The sequence below is a fragment of the Chenopodium album genome, chromosome 17 (genome assembly GCF_948465745.1).
Source record: "Chenopodium album chromosome 17, dcCheAlbu1.1, whole genome shotgun sequence".
Taxonomy (NCBI): Eukaryota; Viridiplantae; Streptophyta; class Magnoliopsida; order Caryophyllales; family Amaranthaceae; genus Chenopodium; species Chenopodium album.
In genome coordinates this window covers 3,989,966-4,004,484 of record NC_137850.1, presented here as the reverse complement: position 1 = coordinate 4,004,484, position 14,519 = coordinate 3,989,966, and the positions used below count along the sequence as shown (strand labels likewise).

The 14,519-nt window shown below is 34.5% G+C and overlaps 1 protein-coding gene across 1 annotated transcript; it reads left to right on the top strand.

Moving 5' to 3' along the window:
• Positions 1–4,757: 4,757 nt before the first annotated feature.
• LOC145587434 (conserved oligomeric Golgi complex subunit 6-like) lies at positions 4,758–14,126 on the top strand. The gene is made up of 11 exons (XM_081644171.1): positions 4,758–5,232; positions 5,327–5,379; positions 7,185–7,332; positions 7,408–7,515; positions 9,001–9,068; positions 10,043–10,166; positions 10,404–10,550; positions 10,682–10,945; positions 11,036–11,317; positions 12,775–12,921; positions 13,472–14,126. Exons 1-11 carry the CDS (start codon positions 5,014–5,016, stop codon positions 13,988–13,990), a joined length of 2,079 nt encoding a protein of 692 aa, XP_081500297.1. The 5' UTR covers positions 4,758–5,013; the 3' UTR covers positions 13,991–14,126.
• Positions 14,127–14,519: the final 393 nt, after the last annotated feature.

Sequence of the window (14,519 nt, the reverse complement as noted above, 5' to 3'; positions counted from 1 at the left end):
ACCAATTCAGACCCGCTAATAATGCGACTAATATGCGTGGCGGCCGGAGTTATCATAATCATGGACGCATCTGACTCTAAATAAAAATCTTGTTTTTTCACATTTTTTTTTTTAGAAAGGTGAACGATTTTGAAAGTTCAATACTCTTAGTATAAACTCAAATTAGCGTGTGGTCCCGGCAATGCTCTGATTTTTTTTTTTTTGAACACTTATAATTGAATAGATAGGTTCATTCTTTATTATTTATTTATTCATTATTTGTTTATAATTTATAATAGTTTTTCATTAAACATTTGAATAAATTATCTATGGAACAACTATTGATTAATTATACAAATGTGTTCATGTCAAAAAAAAATTATATAAACATGTCCTTTGTTTATAATTTATAATATAATGAAATAAAGATATAATTATTTTCAAATTAATTAAATAACTAAAATTAATTTATAACAATAGTTATTTTTTTCTTGCTTGTATGTATTAACTCGATTAGCATAATTAGCAAATAATAGGGTCGTTTTTTTTTTAAAAAAAAGAATTGCAGTTATTAAATGTTCAGATCTCCATCCAATCCATATACTTATGTATTTATGAGTCGAGTATAAAAGCATGATTAATATATGGATGAGATGGTAAGACACATAATGCATATATTTGTGGTTATGAGTTCAAATCTCATGATAGACATTTTTATTAGAATATGATCATAGTTGGAAGATGACATGGCGAGGGTGCCACATGGCACATAAACATTTTTAGGAACGCTTTTTAATATATAAGTATAGATTTTATAGAAAATTGTAAAAAGAATGTCAAGTTTTTCTAAATAACTTGAATTCATTAATTAAAGTTGCGTCACTAAAGTATGAGACGAGGAGGATAATGTTTTTTCGACAATAGTGGTATATACATATGTGACCAATACATTGGTGAGTCATTAATCTTACATATGTAGTACACCCACAATCTCCATCGATCCACAGTTTCGGGTCAACAAGAAAGAGAATGTCAAGGTGATACATTATATGTTGTGTACTTGAGGATGGATAGTAGATGGCAATGGCACTCCTAGCTTTGCAACATGTATTTGGCTTGCGTCTAGTGTAAAACGCTCAATTTTAAAGTGTCACATTAAGGGTAACACATGCATGTATTGCTTGTCACTTGCCGATCATCAAGGTTGTCTTAACCATTTTTGGGGCCCTGGCCTTCGAATTTCAACATCTTAACTCAGCAATTTTTCTTTCTCTTATTCTCAAGTTTTTTTTTTTTTTTAATATAATAAATCTCAAGTGACAAGCTCATTCTACCTACTAGAGAGTGAGAGAGATAGATGACTGTCATGTTTCACAATAAGTGGTATATCCTCGAGGTCTCCATTAAGGGGTGCATAGACAGTGTGCAAAGAGATGTGATATCGATTCAACATGATTATTTGTGAGATGCTTTCAAGCATGGGTGAGCAAAACTTTCAAGTGTCCATAAATTAGTATCAAAATCTACAATTCAACCAAGAACCAATGCAAACTATCATCATCTAGCTAAAACATTTAAAGCAGCAAGTTAGTCAAAATCGCTAATACAATCAACTCTTAAGCATAGAATAAAAATGTGGTATCGGTCGCGATCACAAGACCGGTCACAGTGTTGCGATATCGAAACGATGCGTTGATCGTGGACCGGGTTGTGGTCATCGTGGTAGAAATTTTAAAAATATTTTTAGATAATTAATATAATTTTTTAAATATATTTTTCTTATTTATCATAAAATAATGAAAATAATAGTTAAAGTACTACGGTAATTCGTAACAATTTTCTTTCAAATCAAAAAAATGAAAAGTAAAAATGAGAGGTTGAGTGGTTAAAATGTCAAATATACAATAAAGTGGATATTGAGATAGGAATGTATATTGTGATATGATATTATGAGAATAATATCATATAAGATATTATTGTGAAATTCTGCATCATGTCACCATCAAATATGCATCATGTCACCATGAAGCGGCAATATGTAATCATCAAACGATCCGGAGAAAATCACAAAAATAGTCCTAACTTGATTAGCATGCCACGTTATTCCTCGTCATTAAAATCATCATATTTCTCCATGATCAACAATATAATCACTTAAAAAATTAATCTTAGAAAAATAAAAAAAATTAATTTGTGAACTCTCACAAATATAATTCTCACAATCTTATACACAAAAGTTGTGAACTCTCATGCACAATATCTCATGCAAGCCAATTGACTCACGTTGTTTTAAAAAAAATTGTATTGTGAACTCTCACAATAACTCTATATTAGACGCAAATAATGAATAATGCGTACAATTGATAGACGAATTCTCGTGTTTGAGATATTTTCTCCCTTGATGAGAACGTCATTCTTTTCGAGCCCATTAATCAATACAACGAGAACGTCTTTCTTTTCGAACCCGTCATATTTTTTCTTCTCCTCTCACACGATCTCCCGTGTGTTTAAGGTTTTTCTCATTCTTTCACACAAACTCTCGTGATTAAGTTTTTTCATTCTCTCCTCTCACACGAACTCTCGTGTTCATCCCAGGATCTCCCCCTGCCTCTTGATACCATGTTAAATACGGGTCTGAGACGAACCCGTCATGGGAAAGTGCAAGTCCACCACTTTACAAGACCAAGGAGGTTCCACCTCAAAACCATATGGCAATGAGGGGAGTAGCTCCTTAACCTTATATTGTGGTGGTAACCCTTGAATTCTTTCATTGTGGGATTCCATTACCACTACACTCTCCCTTTAGTCTTTTTAGTGTGGGACAAGAGAATGCTCACATGTGGGTTGTTCATGGGCTCAACACTCCCCCTCACATGTGACCTGTCCATAATTTTTGGCCCAATATACTTTAGCCATTAAGGCACTAATCGTGAGATCGTGAGCCTGCCTCTGATACCAAGGCCGGCTATGGGCCTGTGCAAAGAGACCCATAGCACAGGGCCCCGAAATGGAGAGGGCCCCCAATTGAAAAAAAAAATTATTACTGATATAATATAAATTAATGTCCAATGTGCTATGTAAGTGGAAATTGCTAAGTTGGTAGCAGTCAATCACTTAAATCATTTAGTCTTGGGTTGTTGTGCCGAGGTTCGAGCCCCCATTTTTTTTTTTATATATATTTTTTAAATTTCTGCCATTCTCTTTTCTTTTCTTTCCTTCTTATCTTTCTTTTTTTTTTTCAGCCTTTATTTTACTTTTTTTTTTTAATTCTTTGTTTATTCAGTCATTAGTCTAGGGTAGTAAGAGGCCAGGCCGGTTTTGTTCTCGCTCGGGAGCCAAAACGAACACGCCTGCCATGCTATTTTTTGTTAATCTAATAAACAGACTAATCAAACTTTACATTTTAGGTTAATTAATTAATAACATATTTATTCAAAAAAATTAAAAAATACATATAGTTTCTCTAAAAAAAAAAGGAAATATACGGATTAAACTTGAAAATGAAATGCTATTATCAAATTCAAAAACTTAATAATACAAACATTAGTATTTTTTATTTATTTATTTTTTTAAACCAGTATTATGTGTGTTTATCATGAAAAAAAGGAAGGCTAAAATCAATGAGTTAAAAAACTATAAAGTACAATTTCATATTTAAAATTATACGTTTTAAATCATGGGGGCCTAATTTAAAAATAGCACAGGGCCCCTAAATTGGTTGGGACGGCCCTGTCTGATACCATGTTAAATATTGGGGAAAATAGTTCTCTCTATATTTTCTCATTGTATTTTCCCATTCATAATATTTGGCTACATTACAATATATATAGACAATATATGTGAATATCTAACCCTAATATTCCTTCTTATCTTAACTTCCTATAATATATCACATATATCTTTTCACAATAATATATCATATGATATTATTCTCATAATATATATCATATCACAATATACATTCCTATCTCAATAGTGGAGCATCATACAGCTGTCCCAACCTTCTTTTAACTAATAACACCTGTCCCACTTACCACATATTTACCTCGTTCTTATCAGCTCTCAACCCCTTTTACTTTCTTCTTCTTTCTCTCTTTATTTCTCTATGATGCGGTTGCTAAGGCTTGCTACACGCCAGCAACAATGGAGTCTGCCACATAACTCTGACCAACTCACGCCTACAAGCTTTTTTTCGGGCATTTCAGCCGTGTATCGGTCGTATTGGTAAAAAATGCGGGGTTTCTCAAAATTCCGTTACAAAATGGTAAATCTTGTAACGACAGCCTTCAAATCCGTTACATCTCGGTCGCATTGCAATCTAACGGCCGTCGAGTTTTTATTCTATGCTGTTAACAATTGGCTATCCGCTAATTACCAATCAAAGTCATCATATAAATATTAAAAGGAAATTTTGCAAAAAATACCTTTTAAATCTAGTTTTTTACACATAACCACCTTTTAAAAGAAATGTTGTAAAAGATCACCAATTTTAAAATTTTTGTTGCAAATTACTACTTTTTTTACCCAAATTTATCAATTGTTTTACATTGAATTGATGGTAAATTGCAACAAAATTTTTAAAATTGGTGGCCTTTTGCAATATTTTTTTTAAAAGTTGATTATATGAAAAAAAAAAAAACAAAATTTAAAAGGTGATTTTTTTGCAAAATTACTATGCTAAAATGTTGTACTTCATATAAGTTTGCCAAAAAAAAAAAATGTAGCCGGTTCATGAAAAGTGTAACACTTGAAAAATAACCCCGAACGCCTCATCGTTAATTCTCCAAAAATCGTGTTAGAACGCCCCCTCACTGCTTCAACATTGTTCGCGGCACTCTCATCTCATCTTCTTCCCAAAGTCTCTACTCTCCAACAGTCAAGATCTCAAAATTTCCCCCATTTCATCACAAAACTCACTTCAATTCCAACTAAAATACTCCCCCCAAAATTCATCAACAATTTCCAGATTCTGCACATTTGCAGCGAATCAATCTTCATCTTCAATCAATCAATCAATAAGATAAGCAATCATCAATGGGAACAGCGACATTAGCACCAGGATTATCCAGAAAGCTGAAGAAGGTTCTAGAATCTCGAATCGATTCTCCGGAACTTGTCACTTCTCTCTCCACACTCTCCACATTCTACTCCGACAACTCTCCTCAGGCGCGCCGTAACCTCAGATCCACCATTGAGAAGCGCGCTCTTTCTATCAATCATGACTTTCTCAGCGCTTCCGATACTGCGCAACAGGTTCTTTCTTTGTTGATTGCTTTTAGTTTGGAATGATGATGTTGTTTGTATGAGATTTAGGTGATTAATTGTTGGTTTTTGATTGAATTTTTAGGCATTGGATCAAGTTGAAGACGAGGTTAATGCACTTGCGGAATGTTGTGATAGGTAATTATAGCATATATTATTCAATTTTGGCGTGCAAAATGCTATGGTTTTCGATGATGTAACACGGGTTTTATTAGATGTTGTTGTTGGATTAGAATTGTTATGACAATTGAAAATAGTGCACGAAATTGATTCTTGTCATTAGAATGCTAGAATTCTCATTAGAATTGTTATGATTATTGGAAATGACAATAAACTCCTAGGAAAGTATTTTTGATTCAGTATATGAGAAAGAGTATCTCTCTGTTCCTTGAAGTAGTATACTCTGCAAACATTGTCTTAGAAAGTGCCTCATATAGTTGTATGATAGATGTTTATGTTTTTTTATGATGCTTTGCATGAAGGGATTCAAGTATTCAACCTTGGTGTCATTAACAATGCGACAAGGTTTCTCTAAACCCGTGATTGTAATTTGAAAAGTTATAAAATTTATGCTGCTCACTCCATCCTCATAAAAGTCCCATTTCACTCAAAGCCTTGTTAGTGAATACATTTCCCGTTTCGTCTGTGTTAATTTCATTATTTACTTTTTATCAACCAATCCCCATTATCCTAATTTTTTCTATTCTCTTTTAATATACCAAACTCCACTATCTTGTCATTTATGTTCACCTTTAATCAACCAAATCCCTCCATCTTACTTAATTCAATTTACTACAATTGTGTACAGAAGACAAATAAGACTTTTAATTGGGCACGGAGCCCACTGAGGTAGAAATTTATGGTGACCACAAAAAATAGAAACCAATGTAAGGGGGGAAGATTGAAATAGCTATCATACACTGCTTGGCAAGGAAAAATTTTAGCTGGTCAAGCAAACCCAATTTCAAAAGTTGTGGGGGTGGGGAGAGGATAGCATCATAGCATTAAACACAATCTTAAGATGGGACGATGGGTGTCATATCAATTGTTAATTGTATGACTAAGATGATATTGTAAATTTGTAATACATAGATCAATTGAACACTTAGAATAATGAGGGATAGCTTAGAAATTGTAAGAGAAGAAGAGGTAAATGTTAAAAATCTTGAGGTGAGGCTAATATTAATCTAAGCTGGTGAATTTTATAGGCTCTACAACCGTATTATAGATTTTTAATAAAATCTTAAAATAAATCAAATCTCTAACACTAAGGAAGTTATATACATTTTTGGCTTTATCTTAAACCTTACTCTTAAGAAACAGGTTAAACCATGCAATTAAGGATGTTTCAAAAGATAGAATACAAGAAAATAGGATTGTTTTGTATGAGGTGGTTGGCTAGAATTTGGCTTATGTGGAACTTATGAAGCTTTTGGCTCTAGTTTTGATGTATTAATGTCAAACCTGGTAGCCCGTTTTAAATTAACTTTTTGAGTGTAGGCATTTAGGCAGAGATAGTGATCTCTATTATCCTACTTCTTCTTTAATAGTGTGTGTTTGAGTTCATTCTTGATGCTTGCTATGTCTTGTTTCTAGTCCCCATCTATTCCCTCTCCTTGTCTTGGCTGATTTATATTACATCTGTTGTTCACTTGTTCTATTAATCTTCTGGTGAAGATTTGTCAAGCATACTAAAGAAACTAGTAGGGATGGGCAAGAAGTGGTTGAATGTGAGTATAGAGTTGAAAGTTGACAAAGAGAAAAATTAGCCAGTTATGTGTAGGATTTTAAATTTAAAGCACGCATCTCATGCATATAGATCAAGTAAGCCTTCATTTTATCTTGCACTATGGCATATTTCTCTTTAAATGTGTTCTAATCATATTTGTATTTCTTGTGTACAAAATATCCATGATCTTAAGTACTGTTCTGTGTATTGGCAGGATTGCAAAGGCTTTAAACAGCTGTAGTGCTACCACTGGGGATATCATAAGTACCACAGAAAGGCTAAAACAAGACCTTGATGTTACTACTCAGAGACAAGAGATTGTTTCGTGCTTTCTTCGTGACTACCAACTATCTAATGAGGAGGTTTGAGTTCTCTTCATTTACACCCTGTATGTATTAGTTGGTTAGAGAAATAGCTGACAATTGCTTGCATTTCAGATAAATGCACTTAAAGAAGAGGAGTTGAACGAAAATTTCTTCAAGGCTCTTTCTCATGTTCAAGAAATTCATGCCAACTGCAAAATATTGCTCAGGACACACCATCAGGTAACTGCCATCTTTTTGGTCTCACACCATTCCGTCCTATTCATCATTGAGCTGAAAAGCTCTTGCTGCAGATATGGTTTAGTATCCTGTATTGCTTAATGGTCTTTTGAGGAAAATTTTAGCTCTTTATAAAAATGTTCAGATTCAGATTTGCCACTACAAGTTGGAATAAATTTGTATTTTGATGGTATTTGAATTGACAGAATAAAACCAATATTCAGGAAATTATAATGAAATTTCAAAATATATTTCACTGAAATATCCTAATCCCTATTTAGCAGTTGAGTTCTTTTTCAAAGGCTTTAAGACCTGTTGGTTGATGTACTTCCATGGAATTCATTTAATTACAAATCTCTCATTGGATATTTTGCTGGATACTGGTGGCTCAACTTTTTCCCCATCAAGTGAAATTTCTTCTTATGTTGGAATATACTCCCCCATACCAGACAAGTGCCTTGAAATCATCCTCCAATAATATAATCAATTTAGCAACACCGTTACTTAATGCCTCCATAGAAGCTTCCATTATGCCATGCTAAGAGGGGTCGGGTGTATTTATTCTTACTTTTGTGATAAGGCTGGTGGTAACTGGTAAGAGATGCTGAAATTGATAGTCATCTTTATTCTGCAACAAGAATGAAGCACAAACAATTTTGTAAGCCGTTTTGATGTATCATAATACAAAGTCAAAGAATAATGAATCCCTTGGCTTCATTGGAAATCATCCACCTTTTTCTTACACACCATAATATTTATGCCTTCTCTCTCTCTCTCTCTCACACACACACACACACACACACGCACACAGACACACACACCGAATTTATCCACCTTTCTCTTACACACCCCGTCTTTTTACATCATCTGTCTTACTTTATCCATGTTTTTACACCTCCCTTTCTCTAAACTTTCCTAGAAATAAGAAGTATGTCAGTAGCCTATGAAACAGAGGGAGTATGAGCATACTGCAGAAAGTAAAAGAACGGAGGACAAGCTGCTCTTTAACAGTTGAGAATAGATTACATTTTAGCTCTGGGTTGCTGAATTTCCTTCATTGAGTAACTACAAAGATCCTGCTGACATATCTATATTTTGGTATGCATTAAGGGGGTTAACACATCTTATATATTGATATAGAGGGAATAATGAATAAATGTCATGAAAAAGTTCAAGATAGATAGCATAAATTTAATTTTGAAATGTGTGAAACATATAGTATTGAACAACAATTGGACGTGAGCTGTAATTGTGAACAACATTAATATGAGGTAATTTTATATATGCTAACTTTATTGTTAAAAGAAGTTTAATGATGGAATTTATGTATGCTTTACAATGAGGCCAATAACGTGATTCCTTTTTCTCAGGATGGATGTAGTGTTTTGTTTGAAACTTTACCATAAATAAGAGAAAGAATCAAAAGGTTCATCTGTGTACATAAACTCTTACAGACTATTATGTGTCTCATCCAGAGTTTTATTGCAGCGTGCAGGGCTGGAATTGATGGATATGATGGCTATGTACCAGGAGGGGGCCTATGAACGTCTCTGCAGGTTAAATTCTTCTTCTATCACATAACTATGCAATTCACTTGAAATTGTGCTGGTATGCTAAAGCTGATTGATTTTTGGTTAGATTTGAGGGATCAGTAAAAGGGATCATACACATATATCAATTATAAAGGGGGTCAGGGGTAAGGATTCACCAATTATGCTTGGAATCTGTTTAAACCATGAAAATTTAACCCTTGAATGTTTGAATGAGATAAGCTTTTGATACTCTAACCTGGCTAAAATCAGTATAAACTGCCCAAATTTAGCTGGGTCAAACCATTGGTGCACACCCAAAACAGCTATCCCTCTATGATATATAAATCTAATATGGAGTATAAATATGCTTTAATATGTATGTTGAAAAATACAAAAATGGAGAGAATACATTATGATATTTCTCATAAAAGCATAGTATTTAGTGTTCAATGGGCACATATCGAGTACTTGGTATTTATGCTGCTATTGTAAGAGGGCAAGGAAAGGAAAGTTTTGATTTGAATCATCAAGCTACGTGATCTCAAAGGAAGGTGTTTTTCTTTTTTCTTGCCCTTTTACGTGATTCTAGAAAGGCTAGAATGTCAAGTGCACGATACATGTTTGTTACCTGAACTCTTAATTTGTATAATTTTTAATCTACCTGTGGGTATTTTACCATCTTATGCTCTTCTTCTGAGTAGTTTGCTTATCTCTACTATACAAGCCAACTCTTGAGGAGTTTGATTTTTTTTCCTAAAAAGCCTTAATTGTCCTTTTACTTACCCTAATATATTCGATATTAATGCACTATGAGTTGCTGTATATGGTTTTTGACTTGTGAAGACACATCTCTTGCATTAAAATCTTCTATATTATATTCGCTTGGATTTTTAGATACCATTGATTAATTTTGATTATAATCTCTCTCTCTCTCTCTCTCTCTCTCAAGTTGTGCTAGTGTAACTTAGTATATATGCTTATACACCTCTCTTTTCCAGGTGGGTTCAGGCTGAGTGTAGGAGATTGGGAGACTCTGATAATCCTGAAGTTAGTGAACTTTTAAGAACAGCAGTCCGATGTCTCAATGAAAGGCCTGTTCTTTTCAAATACTGTGCTGAAGAGGTAATTTGGTCATGGCATGAGCTACAGCTTTTAATATACTTCCTTCGTATTTTTAGTTTTAATTAATATCCACTTTATATAATTTTACAATGTTGATAATTAGAGATATTAATTGTTAAAATTGTGCTTTAGAAAACGTGATATTAGAAATGTGCCAACTAAAAAAAGTGGAGGAAGTATAAACAAAAATTATTGTTTTGACATGTGATGTCTTCTCATACATATACTATATTCTAGGTAGCAAATATGAGGCACAATGCCTTATTCCGAAGGTTTATAAGTGCTCTTACTCGTGGAGGACCTGGTGGGTTGCCCAGACCTATTGAAGTACATGCCCATGATCCTTTGCGGTATGTTGGTGATATGTTAGCATGGCTACATCAGGTTTGACACACTCGTCTTTTTGGTATTTACTCTATTTAGTGTTTTTCTGCATTTCTGGCTTGCTTTTATTGTTGCTTAAGACATTTTTAGTGGTTTTTCCCTGAAGTGTGTTCCTTTATGTCCCTTCAAAGGCATTAGCTTCTGAAAGAGAACTTGTGCATGCTTTGCTTGATCCGGATGCTGATGTAGATTCTGGGCCAACTGCACGTCAGCTCTCCAAGAATTCCGAAGGTGAAAGTGGAAAAGTTGAATCTGATTTAACCTTTGTCCTTGATCGGATATTTGAAGGAGTTTGCAGGCCGTTTAAAGTTAGAGTTGAACAAGTATTACAGTCTCAACCTAGTCTTATAGTATCATATAAACTTATTAACCAGCTGGAGTTTTATACATACACGGTGAGCTAGTGAGAAGTCTTTTTAAAGCTGTTCTTTTTTCTAATTAATGATATATATTTTTGTACTAATTTTATGTTGCTGCCCTCACAGATATCGGATTTGATAGGGAGTGAAACAGCCCTTTGCCAAACACTCTGGACTTTGAAGGAAGCTGCTCAGAAAACATTTTTTGATATCCTTAAGAGTCGAGGAGAGAAGCTACTTCGATACCCTCCACTTGTTGCTGTGGATCTTTCACCACCGCCTGCTGTAAGAGAAGGAGTTTCTGTTTTACTGGAAATAATTGAGACATATGATAGCATGATGATCCCATCTTCAAAGAAGCCAGCATTTGATCCTGTGATATCTGCTTTATTAGATCCTATTATTCAGGTGAAAGACTTAGTTGCTAATTTTTCACTTTTGAGAAAATATTTAACGCAATGCTAAATCAATATGTTTCATCTCCATTTAATGTAGCTATCCTTTTTTCTAATTGTAGATTGTGATGCTTGTTAACTTTGATACTTGCTATTTTCAGTTTATGACTATTGGAGGTGGGCAATGACTAGCCAATTGTATTGCCACACTGTTTAAACTTATTTGTACATGGAAATGCCCTGCAATGAGTCTATTTCAGGAGGCTAAATGTTACTGTTAAAAAAGGGGGGGGGGGGGGGGGACACTCTTCTGCTCCTTTCCCATATCACCATTTCGGTTTCAAATAAGTTTTTGCAATTTTAATTTTGACTTTGATTAGAGGAAATATATTGAAATCTGAAATCTCGTCTTCCCATTTACCTATTCCCTCTCTACCCTATCTCAATGATTTTTTTTTTTTTTTTATCCCCGCAGTTATGGTTATTTACGGTGCCAATGAGTGGGAAGACCTTATTATTATTTTTTTTGTAAAGCTTGGTATTTTCATTAAATTTGGAAGGATTGAGATCTTGATGGACTTTTGCTCTTTTGTGATGACTCGTGGACTTTTGGAGTTCGAGGGTCTTTTACTTTTTCTGTACTTGGAACATTTTCTTTGTTAAAACTTAAAAGTCATTATTCTTCAATATAATCAGTCCTAGCATCATTCAGGCTACACACCTTCATAAACATCTGAAGTCAAGGGCTGACTATCTCTTCATGTTACTCTGATCAGATTATTTTCTTAAAATTATCTCATGCCATCATCAGTAAATGAGATATTAATGTACAATTTATCCAAAACTTTAGCTAAAATCTAGTTAGGGTAACAGAGCAGAAAAAGTTTTAGCTGTCAAAATCCAGGAGTTATCCCTACCTAGATTTATTGAGATTTCTTGTCTATAATAGCCTCCTAATGGGATTATATACCATTATTCAGTCCATTAAGGTCTGATGTCCCCTGCATGCTAACTTAGTAGCTTCAGTAATTAGTAGGGAAAGTCAATGTACATCTAATGTTAAATAGGATAAAAACAAAGCAGCTGGAGAGAAGCTTATTAGTCTTGCAGTTTATGTAATTGTATATTTGGTTTGATAGCTTGTTCTTTGTTTGGTTCAATAATATCCTAGCGCGTTTTCCAGGCCATTTAGATTGAAGCTTCTTGAGGATAAGCTTTTACTTATTCAGTTTACCAACATCATGAGGCTGATGTGGGATCCAGTCAAGGACCTACTTGCCTATTATGACCCTGAATGACGACATTGCTGAAACAAATAAAAGATGCGCTATCAAAATCATAGAGGGGGTAGCAATAGAATGCTACTCGCCAATATTTTGTCCTTTTTCATTGTCCACATGGAGAAATCTAAGTCAAAACATGAGTGCCTATCAGATTTGAGAAACTAAATAGTGTTCCTGTTTATTGTAGATGTGTGAGCAAGCAGCAGAGGCACACAAATCCAAAGGAGGTGTTCATTCATCGAGGAGGAGCAGAATAAGCTCAGACTCCAATCAGCTTAACAAATCATCAGTTGATGCAATACTGAGTAATAACAGTACCCTTTCAGCCACTCAGGTATAGAATTGCTTATGTCTTGATCTTTCATTTTCTCAAAATCCTCTTTTAGTACCTAGTTGCAGAGATTTATGCCCCTGCTTATCCTTTTTCTGTATCTTCCTGGAACTTGCAGCTTGTTTGACTTTTATGGGTAATTGGAAATTGGAATAGAAAGTAAGGGGAATTATTATCTTCTTGTTTGGAAGATATTATGTTGCATTGAAATGGATAGGAACACAGTTACGATAGCAATAAGGACACAAGCAAATGCAATCCCAAAAATTATAAAACTTAAATTAAATTGATATTCATATCAAAAACACCTATATGTCCTATTAATTTCCATGTTACTACCAAGAATTTAATTCATAGTAAATAACAGTGAAGGATCTCCTCAAGTATACAAGTGTCACATGTCCTAAGATGTCTTATAAATGCCTTTATAATTATAATAAACAGACATGCCTTGACGTTAGAGCTGTCCTGAAAGGCAGGGAGCAATGAAGTCTGGCTGCTTTCTGTGCAACATTATTTTTGTGTTCATGTTGTTTTGTGCATGTACTTGCAGAGTTCCGAGACACCTTCTAAGATCTTCCTCATCAACTGCTTATGCACCATCCAACAGCCACTAATTGGGCATGAAGCTGCAGCCAAATATGCTAAGAGCATCGGTGATATGATAGAAAATCACATGCGTATTCTGGTCAATAAAGAAGTTGAGACCATTCTAAGAAGATGTAATCTACTGAACAAGATGACCAACTTTAGGAAAACATTCAATGAGGATAGTGAAGAGGCTACCGCTGGTCCATTGGCAGAAATGGAGGAAACTTCTCCAGCTTCATTATCAGAAAGTCTCAACATATTCTTTGGTCTCATCCTAGGCACTGAAAATTCTCTACCAGAATTTGAGCAATTGCAGGTGCCAAAACTACGGTCAGAAGCTTGTATCCAATTAGCAAAGTCCCTTGCTGATGCTTACGAGCTTGTGCACAATGCAATAATGGATCCCAAGAATTCATACCCTGATCCAAAATCACTAGCTAGACATCCCCCAAACCAGATTAGGACCATTTTGGGTATTTAATTTGCTTTGGCTTTATGCAATTATATTAGATAAAGCGGTGATCTGTAACTCAGAGAATAATTTGAACAATGGTGAGTAATGGTTGAATGCAAGAATGGTTTGGTTGATAGCTCGATATGGTGATTGACTTTGTAAAGATGCAATTTCGTTGTGGTGGTTTTTGCATAATAATCCATTTATATTGGAGTGTATATGATTTCCATGAAATCGGTTGGTGTTGGACATATGAAGTACTCTATTAGTTAGGGACTAGCCTAGTGCTGCTGTGCGTGTGATAAACTTGTCATCACCATGTTAAAGCTTTCAACAATTCCTGCAAATCAGCCGCTGAAGAGATCTTGACATGCTAGAGTTGTGCCACAACCTGGTCGTGGACTCTATTGCTTTGTTGCCTCGAGGTTACTCGCTTAGTTGCCACACTTTCTGCCTTACATTATTTTCTTGCTTGTACCCACCTAGAGTAATTTACAAGTTCACCATTACACCAAAATGAAAAGTTTGGCATTGATGATTTAGCCTTAATAGATCA